The sequence below is a fragment of the Gigantopelta aegis genome, chromosome 2, assembly GCF_016097555.1.
Source record: "Gigantopelta aegis isolate Gae_Host chromosome 2, Gae_host_genome, whole genome shotgun sequence".
NCBI lineage: Eukaryota > Metazoa > Mollusca > Gastropoda > Neomphalida > Peltospiridae > Gigantopelta > Gigantopelta aegis.
The window spans coordinates 11,727,504-11,742,361 of NC_054700.1; the positions used below are offsets into that span (position 1 = coordinate 11,727,504).

Here is a 14,858-nt window from a genome sequence, read left to right on the forward strand (position 1 = left end):
ACCCAATAGCTGATGTATTTATTTCGTGCTGGGGTGTCGTTAAAACGTTCATTATTTACTACGATTGGTATATCAAAGGCCGTGGTATGTGTTATCCTGTCTATGTGATGGTGCATATAAAATATCCCTTGCTGCCAATCGAAAAGAGTAGCCCATGAAGTGGGACAGCGGGTTTCCTCCCTCAATATCTGTGTGGTCCTTAACCATATTTTCGACGCCATATAACCGTAAATAAAATGTGTTGTGTGCGTCGTTAAATAAACCATTTCGTTCCTTCATTTAGGTGATCTTAGCGTTAAGATCGCTCTGTGTAACAGGACCCTGGAGACTGGCAGTCTTCATTTAGACGAAACACATGCCAGTGATACATAACACAGCATACAGCCACATGAAAATGTATTTTAGACTCCGATATTATATATTCTAATGTCAATGTGTTTGTATTGGGAATTATGATAATAATGCAATAAAATGACCTTACAGACTGTGAAAATGCCATGAGGTTGATTAGTTCACATATACATTCAGCCGTTTATAGCAATTTTGTTTTTATCAAATTGAATGAGAGATCAGTATATTTTTTTATCGTCATGATATTTGGCAGCGTGTACGTTAACCTCACAACAAACTGAAGTTACATGTTAACAATTTATTCCACGACAAGCCAACAACAGGGGAATCTGCCAATATATAAAGCATAACCCGATAACACCAGAACACTTACAAAGAACCAAATAATGTATATATTTTAAGTGAAGCCGCCTTGATGGCAGAATCCACTCTTAAAGGGAGGGTCAGGCGGTAGACGACCTACTGGTTGGACTACACAAAACGTAATTCCATAGGCGCCATGTTAAATGGACATTTCTGAGATTGCTGCATTGTAAGATGTTTTTAACAAATAAAATATTTCTACGATTAAATATACATACTACACATATTTTCTTGTTTAGAATATCAGTGTCTGTATATTTAATGTGTTTCTGGTCGTCTTAATATTTGTAAGAAGCCAAAACTGGATTTTGTCTTCAAATAATTTCGTACGTACGAAAAAAGCACATTTTATGAAATAAAATGAAATTTAACCAAGTAAAAATATTAGAACGACCAGAAACACGTTTAATATACAGCCACTAATATTTTATGCAGAAAAATATATTTGATATACAATTACAATCGTTAAAAAGTCTTTGTTAGTCGATAGCATCTTAAACATTGGAGCAAACTCAGGAATACTATGCAATATATCTGTGACGGAACATGCTCTTAATTTCTTTTCGCCTGTGGCGATATTAATTGTTTTAGAGGGCCGTGTGCAGTCCCAATATGCACTTAGATTAGGTAGGCACTTTGTTACGTAATACCTCCGCGCGGAGGCCATGTGGCCAGTAGTTACGTAATACCTCCGCGAGTGCGGTTTTTACGACCGTGATTTTGGCGACTAGGCGACAGTAAGTCTGGCCATCTAAGAGAAAATTGCCGTCTTGGTCGCTGTGGAAATATGACTTGTAGGTATTCGGTACCGCGATGTGCCCCAAGGCTATAATCGGATTTGTAATAAATAGATAGGATTTAAAGATATCGGGGAGAAACAAAAGGAAGGCTTCCAGGGAACGTTAGTCCGTTTGGACTGGTAAATATATTTTTCTGCTCTGTTGTATAACCTTGATGTGATTGATGTGAATTTAAATATTTTAATACTGTATTATACCAATATTATTTAGACGGTGTTTCCGGTAATCTGACGAAGTAAACTGTAGGATTCATTGTTCTAAAAATTATTAAAGCTTAACCAGTCATCCTAGAGGACCTAGGTAAACTGTAGGTTATTGTCTTTATTGTGATAAGTACCAGTATTAATTCTGTATTACAAGGTTACTGAATGAGTAGTTAAGGGTTAATTAAAAATTAACCAGTTAGGAATAGAGTTGTAATTCCTTTATTAATTAAGTTCCCCTGGCAGCGTTTCTCAATTATCACACGTGTGTGTGTTGTGTCACGGTGAAGTGATTAGAATATTGTGTAAACTAGACACCTAGTGATTAACTAATTAAGTGATTAGTTCTGGGTTGTTATTATATTGTTGTTGTTAATTAACTACTTCGGCAGTACATTTGTCAGCGTAGTATTAATACAGATTCCAAAGTGTATTGTGTTTTTGTTGTGTTTTCTAGTGAACTAAACGTGCTATATTACTTATACTTTATATAAAATCTTATCTCTGATATACCTAGAACCGAGCCACGCGGGTATTGGACTGCCCGTTACAGAGATATCTAATAGATATACAGTTAGGAGAGATATTTGGATAATCGTGTTTTATTCAGTTACGAGTATTATAGGATCCCCGTGACAGGAATCAACCAAATTACGACCCATAAATATAAATAGTACAGCCCCTCTCCCAAAGTAATAACTGAAGAAGTTGTAAAGCGCTTGTCTGATGCGCGGTCAGTTTATGATCGATCTTCATCTGTGGGCCCATTGGGCTGTTTCTCGTTCTGGCCAGTGCTCCACAACTAGTTTAACAAAGGCCGTGGTATGTATTATCCTGTCTGTGGGATAATGCATCTAAAATATCCCTCGCTGCTAATTAATAAGAAAATGTAGCCCATGGAGTGGAGGTAGCGGGTTTCCTCTCTAATTATCTCCGAGGTTTTTATGAGAATATGTCCGACGATATATATCCGTAATTAAAAAATGTGTCTTGAACGCGTCATTAAAGAAAAAAATAAAAGGACAAGAGTTGTCAGGATCAGGGGCAGATCCAGAAAACATTTTGCGAGAGGACTAAGGGAAAAAAAGGACACGAGTACAAAGTTATTAACACGTGAAAACGGGCATCCAATGAATATTAAAATAATAATAATAATAATAAAAATCCAGAAAAAGGCCCTTGAAAATATTTGAGGGTGAGGATGGCGGGTCCCCATGTCCCCATCGTGGATCCGCCTCTGTGCAGGGTGAGACGATTTAACCAAACAGACAGTCGAGAATGTTCGTACACTTTGGTTTGTCAGTTGGCGAGACCGTGGGCACGAAGCCGTTGGTGAGACTGAACTCGATGTGTTGACAGGCGATCACCTCGTTACTGTCAGTGTCTCGTAGGCGAACGTCTGCCTTGTAGTCGCCCTGAATAAAAACAAAGTAAAGTAAAGTGGATTTTGTTTAACGACATCACAAGAGCACATTGATTTATTAATCATCGGCTATTGGATGTCAAACATTTGGTAATACACGAGCCAAAGGAAATAAATACGAATAACATCGTATAGCAACTTCTCGTAAAAAATATAGTTAAATTGAGTGTGGTTTTAGTAATAGATTTGTGGATATGTGGTTTACGAATTGTAACTAAGAAACGTTTTTAAAAATGCCTTTATATTATGTTAATATCTTGAAGAGATATAGAAGAATTTTTATTACTAAAAACATGGAGAATAATATCTTTAATTTTTGTGACTTTCAATACTTCACTTAACCACTGCTTAGCTGTATATTTCACAAATGTGACTCTTTCATCTACAGATCGAACTACCTCGGTGGATCCATTCAACTGATTATTGTTTTTCTCGTTCCAACCAGTGCACCACAAATGGTCAAAAACCGTGGTACATGTATGCGATTTCCTGTCTGTGGGAAAGTGCATATGAAAGATCCCTTGCTGGATTAGAAAAAAAATGTCATGGGCGTACATGGGGGGGGGGGGGGGGGGGGGGTAATTTAATATATCTGACATTGATATCTGACATTATTATATTTACTCAACATAGAAATATATGCCCAATATCTCTGCAATCTATTTTGGAAGCCCCCTTTTCAAAACTCAACATAGAAATATATGCCCAATATCTCTGCAATCTATTTTTGAACCCGCCTTTTCAAAATCCTATGTACGCCCATGAATGTAGCGGGTTTCCTCTGATGACTACTTGTCAGAATGACCAAATTTGATGTTTGATATCCAATAGCGATGATTAATTAATCAACGTGCTCTAGTGGTGTCAAAACAATCTTTTAACTTTACATTGATGTTGATCATCATTGAACTTGGATTAACACACAACAGCCGCGTTTGTTGTTATTAACCGGCCTCGGTGGCGTCGTGGTTAAGCCATCGAACATAAGGCTGGTAGGTACAGGGTTCGCAGCCCGGTACCGGCTCCCACCCACTCCCACCCAGAGCGAGTTTTAGCGAATCGATGGGTAGGTGTAAGGCCACTACACCCTCTTCTCTCTCTCACTAACCACTAACAATTAACAACTAACTCACTGTCCTGGACAGACAGCCCAGATAGCTGAGGTGTGTGTGTGTGTGTGTGTGTGTGCCCAGGACAGTGTGCTTGAACCTTAATTGAACATAAGCACGACAATAAGTTTGTCTTTTGCTGAGGTGTCGTTAATCAATTCCATTCTGGATATGGATCTAATGATCACCGTCAGATTGCCACAAACTATTTTAAATTTGCGCTGAATTCTTTTAAAAAAACCAACAACCCAGAAGTCTACCTACCTTGGCCAACGAGGCCCATAAACCTTTGAGTTGTGGAATCTGAAACATTTCTGGTTTGAGGGTGTAGGTGCCGGGTAAGAAGGGACACGTGCACGGGATGTCGTGCGCCTGTAAGTTCTCATTACACCCTATAGTCTCGTTATAGTGATCCTCAAGCAGTTCACACACGTCAGGGTAGGTGCTGGAAGCAGACAGAACAAAGGTTTATAAAAGTGTTTTGTTTTGTTTAACGAGACCCCCCCCCCCCCCCCCCCCCCCATTGAATGAATATACCGAGGTGGGTTGATCCTGCAACGCAAGCACCTCAACAACAAACGAAAGATAAACACGAACAAACGAATTGCCAGAACATGTCAAAGCGATCACTTGTAACTAAATATTTTAACACGGTTTTAAAATAAACATCCCTTTCATGGGTGGTTACAAGCTAACGTTTGTTTTGTCTAACGACACCAGTAGAGCACACTGATTTATTAATCACTGGCTTTTTGGATGTCAAGTATTTGATAATTCTTTTTCACATACAGGACAGCACATACCAAGGCTTTTGATATACCAATCGTGGAGCACTGGTTGGAACTGGGAAAACCCAATCAGATAATGGGTCCACCAAGTGGCTTCGATCCTACAACCAAAGCATCTCTAGCGCCATGAGTATTTGTATTTCGTATTCATGGTCTATAGGGGCGGGGCGTAGGCCAGTAGTAAAGAGCAAGCCTGATACGCGATTGGTCTAGGATCGATCCCCTTCGGTGACTCTTTAGGCTATTTATCGTTCCAGCCAGTGCACCGTGACTGGTAAATCAAAGGCCCGTGGTATGTGCTATCCTGTCTGTGGGATGGTGCATATAAAATATCCCTTGCTACTAATGGAAACAAATGTAGCGGGTTTCCTATCTAAGACTATACTGCATAATTAACAAATGTTTGACATCCAATACTGGAAATAGTTGATGATAAATTAATAAATATGCTCTAGTGGTGATGTTAAACAATACCCCCCAACAACCCCAGACATTAGCTCATGGGCTGTATCTATCTTGAAATAAGTAGGTACGAAATAATAATAACGGTAAACCTGGATACAATAATACAGGGTCAATTTCAGATTTAAAGAATATTTCAGGCCCGTTGGAACGATATCGGGAGTGGGTGGCACAATCTCTAGTGGGTGGGGTCAGAGCCTACAGTGTGTGTGGTGGGGGGGGGGGGGGGGGGGAGGAAGCACAAATCATAGGTTTACCTTTATATAGAGTAGGTAAAAAGTCGTACGTTTTCGTCAGCGAGTGAGGGGGGGGGGGGGGGGGGAGGGCACAGGCCCATCGCTTCCTTACAGGCCTGATTATTTCTTATAGCTCTTAATTTTTTATTTCTTTTTGTTTCATATTGTAAGGAGGACAATAATTGTTATACATACCACGAACCGATGTTTTTTAAGCAAGGGACAGATAACCAGAAGAATCCGAGATAGCGCTTCAGTTTGAGTTCCAGGGAGATGTTTCCAACGATCGGCTTGTTCACGCGGATGTACCCCCAGGCCGTGATGTTCCCCGGGATCTCAACAGGGTCGGGCTTGATGTGGGCTTCTGGTAGACTGAACACCTCGTGTAGCTTATCTGGGGCTGTAAGGTCACAGACGGGGTACGTTATGATGTCAATGAAAATGTTAAATCATTCATATCAGAAACGTAAAATGTGATGTTATTGTTGTTATAAATGTGAGGTGTGATGGCAATTGTTATCAGAAATGTAAAGTGTAATGTCATTGTTATTAGAAATGTAAAATGTGATGTCATTTTATTAGAAATGTAAAGTGTGATGCCACTGTTATTAGAAATATGAAATGTGATGTCATTGTCATTAGAAAAATAAAGTGTGATGTCATTGTTAGCAGAAATGTAAAATATGATGACATTGTTATTGGAAATGTAAAGTGTCATGTTATTGTTACTACAAATGTAAAGTGTGATGTCATTTTTATTAGAACTGTAAAGTGTTATGTCATTGTTACCAGAAATGTAAAATGTGATGTCAGTGTTATCAGAAATGTAAAACGTAATGTCACTGATATCAGAAATGAGATGTAATTATAACAAATGTTAAATGCGATGCCATTATTAGAAATATAAAATGTAATGTTGTTATTATTATTATCATCATCATCAGAAATACATTATGGTATCAAAGAAACGTAAAATGTAGTCCTTATCGAAATTTAAAATGATATGTCATTATTAGCAATGTGGTGGCATTATCAGAATTGTAAAATTGAATGTCATTATTAGAAATGTACAATATGATGTCATTATTATCAGAAATGTAAACATAAGACACTTTTTTTTTTTTAAATGTCAAATTTTATGTCATTTCACTCAGAAATGTGTAATAAATTTTATATTACTACAGTACAAAGTGAGAACTTTAATATTACCACTGTCCGAATTTGATATTTTAATTTACTTACTACAGTCTGTAGGATGGAATTTTAGAGTCCTTTTGTCTGCAGCCGTCACAAGTGAAATGAGCAAGAGGAGACATATTGCAACTAAAAGTGAAATTTGTTTGACACCTGACGCTCGGTGTGTGTTGACAGACTCCATGTTGGTCAGTTATCTGTGAGTATCACACGTCGTGTCAGAGGGTACACCAGCTGCAGTAATACCCACACAATTACACACTGGCAATTCGTAAAACACACACATATTCGTCACAGATAACTGTGAACCGGTGGAGCCATAACTGTAAAAAATATTATTAAAGCTGCAGTCACAGGTATATTTTTATACTTATACTTTTATACCTCTAGGTCATCGTACAATGTAGCTGGAATAACAGGAATAATAGCTGTTCCCCTTCATTTTTATGGACTGCAGAATACAAATAATAAATAGTTAATTACATATGATACAGGCTTTATCCTGATCAGGCCGAATTGGAAATTTCGCTCAGCAAGCCTCGAGGAATTTCCCATTCTTAACTTCTCAGGATAAAGCCGATATTGTACGACATTAATTAGTTATTCTCTATTTAACCATTTAGAATAGACAATCAACATTAAAGCTACAGTCGCATGCACATGTTTATTCTTTAACTATTTAGAAAAGACCTTCAACGTTAATTTTCTTAACATCAAACCCCATTCTTCGATATCGTTTCGACTATACTTGTTATAGCAGGCACGGTTGAAGAAAGTAGACATTGGTGGGGAGGGGGGAGGAGGGCTGACTGAGATCGAGGACGCAAAACAAAGTTTCTAGGGTGTTTGGGGGTATGCTCCTCCGTAAAACTGTGAAAACTAAATGTCCTGACATGTAATTTCCAGCATTCTACAAGTAAAATTCATTTCTTCATTAAAATTTACTACCAATAATAGTTTTGATTCAGAATTATTGGGGGGGGGGGGGGGGCTAGAGCCCCCCCCCAGCTGCCCCTCGCCTTCTCCGCCGTGCTTGTATCTACATCACACGAACGCGAAACATGGCAAAACTTCACGAAATGTACCGATAAATGTTCATTTCGCTTATTTATTATTATTATTATTATTATTATTATTATTATTATTATTATTATCTCTTCTTCTGCCTTTTCAGTTCTAGATTAGGGACTATGACACACCTCATTTTGGCACCGAGTTTTCGGTTCGTCATAACTTTTGTTTAAAATACACGCTTCGAGATGGGCATCATAACACTATTCTGTCAAACATTACCACACGATCGGATACGAGTGCCTCGTAAACACACAGCCACGAGAATAGCCGATTGTGACAAGATAAACATTACAATTTTATCGACTGCCATACAATCGGTTATTCTCGTACAATGGACGTGTGGCGTCGCCTTTATTTTCGTGGAGTTCAATGTTCTTCACTAAATTCCGAGTGAGGTGTTTTAGGCTTCTGCTACACCACTAAAATGCGGACTTCTAAACCAAATACGTTTCTGTGATTTGCATCAGATTTGTCCGAGTTCTAACGGTACTCTCTACCAGTAATCTGCTACGATCTGAATTTCGGCTCTAAATTATATATAACAAAATATCTAGGGAATCACTTGATGTGAAAGGTCAGCGCCCACGATCATTATTCAAAGTGGTCCATTTTTAGGACCGCACACGCCCGCTCCCTCGACAGTCGTATTCGATTGTACTACTCCATTTATAAACAATTTGGCGTGCCTGTTGTCGTGTGCTACGTATTATCGTAGCGACTCAAATAACATTTTTTGTTTAATTCAACATGAAAGTCATTCACTTAAACGACTTCCAATGTACCATGTCAGTAAATTATTTGTTTTGTTTGATCCCGTTGTATCAATGACAAATGGATGAACAATTTATCCCCTGATGACACAATGGATTCCCAATTGTGTCTGATCGAGTTCTGTTGTTTTCAACCGAAAGGTGTACTTAACACAATTAATTAAGGATCAGTAGATATGTTTGACATTCTCTCCTTTAACAGTATAAAACTGACAGGTGGATTGCTATTTCGGGCTCTGTGGCGCAATGGTTAAGCCATCGGACTACAGGCTGGTAGGTACAGGGTTCGCAGACCGGTACCGGCTCCAACCCAGAGCGAATTCTTAAGGGCTCAGTGGGTAGTTGTAAGATCACTACACCCTCGTCTCTCTCACTAATCACTAAACAACTAACAACTCTCCCACTGCCCTGGACAGACAGCCTAGATAGCTGATGTGTGTGCCCAGGACAGCGTGCTTGAATCTTAATTGGATATAAGCACAAAAATAAGTTGAAATGAAATGAAATGCTATTACACTGATTGTGTTATAAACCGGCATCGGTTGTGTCGTGGTTAGGCCATCGAACATAAAACTGGTAGGTACAGGGTTCGCAGCCCGGTACCAGCTCCCACCCGGAGCCAGTTTTAACGACTCAGTTGGTAGGTGTAAGACCACAACACGCCCTTCTCTTTCGCTAACCACTAACAACTAACCCACTGTCCTGGACAGACAGCCCAGATAGCTGAGGTGTGTGCCCAGGACAGCGTGCTTGAACCTCAATTGGATATAAGCACGAAGATAAGTTAAATGAAAAAGTAAAGTTTGTTTTATTTAACGACGCCACTAGAGCACATTGATTTTTTTTTATCTTATCATCGGCTATTGGACGTCAAACATATGGTCATTCTTTCACTTTTTTTTAAAGAGAAAACCCGCTGTCGCCACATAGGCTACTCTTTTACGACAAGCAGCAAGGGATATTTTATTTACGCTTCCCACAGGCAGGATACAACAAACCATGGCCTTTGTTGAACCAGTTATGGAGCACTGGTCGGTGTAAGTGGTTTACACCTACCCATTGAGCCTTGTGGAGCACTCACTCAGGGTTTGGAGTCGGTATTTGGATTAAAAATCCCATGCCTCGACTGGGATCCGAACCCATTACCTACCAGCCTATAGACCGATGGCCTAACCACGACGACACCGAGGCCGGTCACTGAAACAATGTTTAGAAGTCATATGTGATCGAAACTTGCTAAAATAATGTCATTCTAGTAAATAATTGCCAAAAGTAACCCCCCAGGCCACTTTGCACCCGCGTCTATGTTGAAAATACAAATAAAGAATAATTTACATATTATGCTGCCGTAGCTTAAAATGTACTGGGGTGTCGATAACATATCTCTTTCCCGTACCTTTAAAGTCGGATGCTGAGAGTAAATAATAATAATAATAATAATAATAATAATAATAATAATAATAATAATAATGATGATGATGATGATGATGATGATGATGAATAACCTATCAGTGATGTGACCGACAAACATTTGTGTAATACAAATAGTCGCTGGACTGAGACAGATCAGTGAATTATTAATTGCACTATTGTACTTAAATTTCTTTACAATGGAAGGATCGCTGAACTTGTTGTACTTGTTTAAATACATGTATTGCAAGGGCAGAAAACGGACAAAATAAGGGGGTGGGGGTGGGGGGGGGGGGGGGGGGGGCGAGTCTGATTCAAGAATGATCATATCGGACGGTACAGTGGAACGTGCTTGGATCTGCGAATTGTGTGTATTGTCTGTGTGTGTGTGTGTGTACGTGTGTGTGTGTACGCGTACGTGTGTGTGTACGTGTGTGTTTGTGTGTGTGTTTGTGTGTGTGTCTGTGTGTGTGTGTACGTGTATGTCTCTGTGTATGTACGTGTGTGTGTGTGTGTCTGAGTATGTGTATGTGTGTGTGTGTGTGTGTACGTGTGTGTGTACATGTGTGTGTATTGTGTGAGTGTGTATTGTGTGAGTGTATTGTGTGTGTATGTGCATTTGTATGAATGTGTGTGTGTCTGTGCGTGTGTGTGCATGTATGCACATGTATGACTGTGTGTGCGCTAGTGTGTACGCGCGTGCGTGCGTGCGTGTATGCACATGTATGACTGTGTGTTGCGTGTGTTGTGCGTCTTTCTGTGTGTTTATGCGTGTTTGTATTATTGTATGTGTTTATTTTATGCGCACGTACATGCGGGGGGAGGCTGTGCCGCGTTCACCCCTGGCCTCCCAACGCAGCGGTCCTGATTCTAGTATTATTATTAGTAGCATTGCGTTTCGACCCTACCCTCACACTCTGTCTGTTTCCCCGGAACCGTGCTAAGTGAGAGCAGACAATACGCGTACACACCGGAGACGTATCAATAAATTAGAGAATGAATAACACACTCTGTGCTAAGTGAATGGACGACGTAGGGAATGGATGAGTACACATAATGACCAGAGGCCGCATTCACGAAATAAACGTGCGTAAATATTTGCTTTGCACACACGCAACATTTTAATGACCATTCCTCAGGCAGCTGTCAGATTCATTTCATTTGAACTTATTTTCGTGCTTATATCCAATTAAGGTTCAAGCACGATGTCCTGGGCACACACCTCAGCTATCTGGGCTGTCTATCCAGGACAGTGGGTTAGTTGTTCGTTGGTTAGTGGTTAGTGAGAGAGAAGAGGGTGTAGTGGCCTTACACCTACCCATTGAGCCCTTAAGAACCCGCTCTGAGTTGGAGCCGGTACCGGGCTGCGAACCCTGTACTTACCAGCCTGTAGTTCGATGACTTAACCACTGCGCCACCGAGGCCGGTCAGTTGTGAGTGCGCATATGTTCAGATACAGTTCAACTTCTTTGTTGACCTTCAACTGTACAACTCATCTGGGTACACAGTATACAAAATACAAACTACAAACACTAATACAGGGGAAACAGATTCCAGTAAGCACAAAGGAAAAAAAGAAAGAAATGTTTTATTTAATGACGCACTCAACACATTTTAGGTACGGTTATATGGCGTCAGACATATGGTTAAGGACCACACAGATTTTCAGAGGAAATTCTTTTGTCCGACCCCGTTCTGGGTGCAAAGCAATTAAGACAGAGTAGAACTCACTGAGTAGAATAATTATATTTGTATTCACTATATTTTCCTCTATTCTTAAGTGTTTAGCCCACACAAATTAGAACCCCGCGAATATATAAATGATAGTAAATGATTTTACAGATATAGATACCAACGACGAGGAGAGAGACTCACACTATGTATGTATGATTTTATAAAATTTAATACAGTAAAAAGAAAGGTTTGATTGGGGGGGGGGGGGGGGGGATAACCCCGTGACCCCCCCACCCCCCGCCTACACCACTGATACATACCCACTTGATATTAAAGCTTCAAATAATATAATCTAGAAAAACGTTTATAGTCCCCAAGGACTTTATTCGTCGCTTGCAAATAATATCACTGTCATATTTATTAAAATCCTATTTAGTATAAAGTGCATTAGTACTGAGCATCGTTTCGGTTCAACCTAGTGCGAAATTGAACCTAAATAATGGTGATGGGTTGGCTTTTTCGTTGTTATTGTTAGTTATTCACTTTGGTTTTCAGGCGCGGCGTAAGCAAGTAGACATTGAGGGGGCTGACTGACATCGAGGGCGCAAAGCAAAGTTTATGGAGGGGATGGGGGAGGTTCGGTATGCTCCCCCGTAAAAATATTTGAAAAATAGATGTCCTGAAATGCTATGTCCTGCATTGTACAAGTACAATTCATCTCTGCCTTAAGTTTTACTACCAATATATTTTTTTATTATTAAGAATTAATGGAGGGCGGGGGGGGGGGGGGGCTAGAACCCCCAGCCCCCTCCTGCTCCGCCATGCTTTGTTTTTTGTTTGATTTTAAAGTCGTTTTAATGTGCACACTGTTGAGCCGCGGATTCGTAATTTCCAATGTTATCAGAAACACGCAGCAACTTTATGACAGCCGTTCTTTCGATTGCTGTATTCCGCTTAACAAAGCGGATTAATATTTCATTTGGCAGTTTTATTCACGTCATCGAAATGCTATTATTTCCATATCGATATCTTTTAACGCACGTCATATTACTACACTGTATTGTGCAAGTAGCGAAGTGATAAAACGCGGCTATTCTTAGCAGTGAACAGCGCTTTTAATTGAAAGTTAATTGTTACACAAGTGATAACAAAGTATCACTATGTTTATCACTATGTTTATTCAGCGTGAAGGGAAGAAAGAAAGAAAAAAAAAAGAGAAAAAAAAAAAGAGGAAGAAATGTTTGATTTAAGGACGCACTCAACACATTTTAATTACAGTTATATAGTGCTGACATTTGGATTATTCACAGTGATACGGCAAACAACAGATCGATCAAATCAAATGTTAGGGAGATTTCTAGGGAGTGAAGTTGTGTAGCTTATAAAATACCCCCCCCCCCCCCCCCCCCCCCCCCCCCATATTTGCAACAAATAACCGTCTAGAATTTTACAAAATACACTAACAAGCATTGTCATATGAGATGGGGGCGGGGGTCTGTGCGATGACAGTTAAAAAGTTTGTTTTGTTTAACGACACCACTAGAGCACATTGATTTATTAATCATCGGTTATTGAATGTCAAACATTTGGTAATTTGAGAGGAAATCCGCTACATTTTCCCACTAGGTGCAAGGGATTTTTCATATGCACCATCCAACAGACACGATAGCACATACCACGGCCTTTGATATGCCAATCTGGTGCACTGGCTGGAAAGAGAAATAGCCCAACGGGACAGGGATCGACCCAAACCCGACCGCCATCAAGCGAACGCTTTAGCTACGTCCCGCCGAGGGAGTGAAGTTTTGTAGCTTTTAAAAAAAAAAAAAACCCCAACAAACAACTGTCTAGAATAATATTCCAAAATACACTAGAGAATTAGTTTTATTTTGGAACAAATACTAAAAATTCCAGGAAAGTTCCTTCCTACCCGTGTAAAAATTCCACCGCAACGCCTATTAAAGAAAGAAATGTTTTATTTAACGACGCATTCAACACATTTTATTTACGGTTATATGGCGTCGGATATGTGGTTAAGGACCACACAGATATTGAGAGAGGAAACCCGCTGTCGCCACTTCTTGGGCTACTCTTTTCGATTAGCAGCAAGGGATCTTTTATATTCACCATCCCACACACAGGACAGTACATACCACAGCCTTTGTTACACCATTTGTGGAGCAATAACTGGAACCACACGCCTATTAAGACAATCTATCACAAGAACTACAAGGTATCCAAAATAATATAAAACACCCTCTCCTTCGCCAATAAACATGAACTGATTAAATACAAATTCAAATCATATTTTACTGTGACAAAAAAGAAAAAAGAAAAAAAAGAAAAAAAAAGAAGAAATGTTTTATTTAACAACGCACTCAACACATTTTATTTACGGTTATATGGCGTCAGACATATGGTTAAGGACCACACAGATATTGAGAGAGGAAACCAACGTTACCGTGACAACATCACAACAGCAACACCGTCGCGTCACCCGGTCGGCGTTATTGTCGATTGATGACTAATGTATATAGTATTGTTCTTATCAGAGTTTGTGTATTATATCGTCGACAAGATCGTCGAGTCAGGTATTGTGTTTTGTCGCACATTTTCAGACTACTACTGATTCGACCATCGATTCTGTGTTTCTAGTAACTGATAGGTATGCACTAAGAGTTTATAACGCCGACAGGACAGACGACGCATCGGCTAGTATACATAATACACAAGCGCAAATTTTCAGACTGTTGTCGACCAATCTAATTAAAATTAGCTCCACTATTACATGTGGATCTAACAGCAGCCGGTTGGAGCTCATGTATAGTTGACCTTTCATTTGACTAATCAAAACCTGCCAGTGATTTGAGTGCTAGTGCGAGTGCGAATATTTTTTACATGCTCATATACCACTAGAGTTTCGAGCATGTCCGTCCCGGGGCCCGTCTCTGGATAGCCAGGGGCTTGTCCCGGGGGTAGAGTTGAAAATGGGCAGAATTTT

The 14,858-nt window shown here is 39.8% G+C and overlaps 1 protein-coding gene across 1 annotated transcript; it reads right to left on the reverse strand.

Moving 5' to 3' along the window:
- Window positions 1-2,928: 2,928 nt before the first annotated feature.
- LOC121380983 (ganglioside GM2 activator-like) lies at window positions 2,929-7,712 on the reverse strand. Its single transcript, XM_041510047.1, has 4 exons — window positions 7,620-7,712; window positions 5,931-6,085; window positions 4,514-4,694; window positions 2,929-3,132 (listed from the first exon to the last, which is right to left on the reverse strand). The coding sequence occupies exons 1-4, from the start codon at window positions 7,710-7,712 to the stop codon at window positions 2,974-2,976; spliced, it is 588 nt and encodes a 195-aa protein (XP_041365981.1). The 3' UTR covers window positions 2,929-2,973.
- Window positions 7,713-14,858: the final 7,146 nt, after the last annotated feature.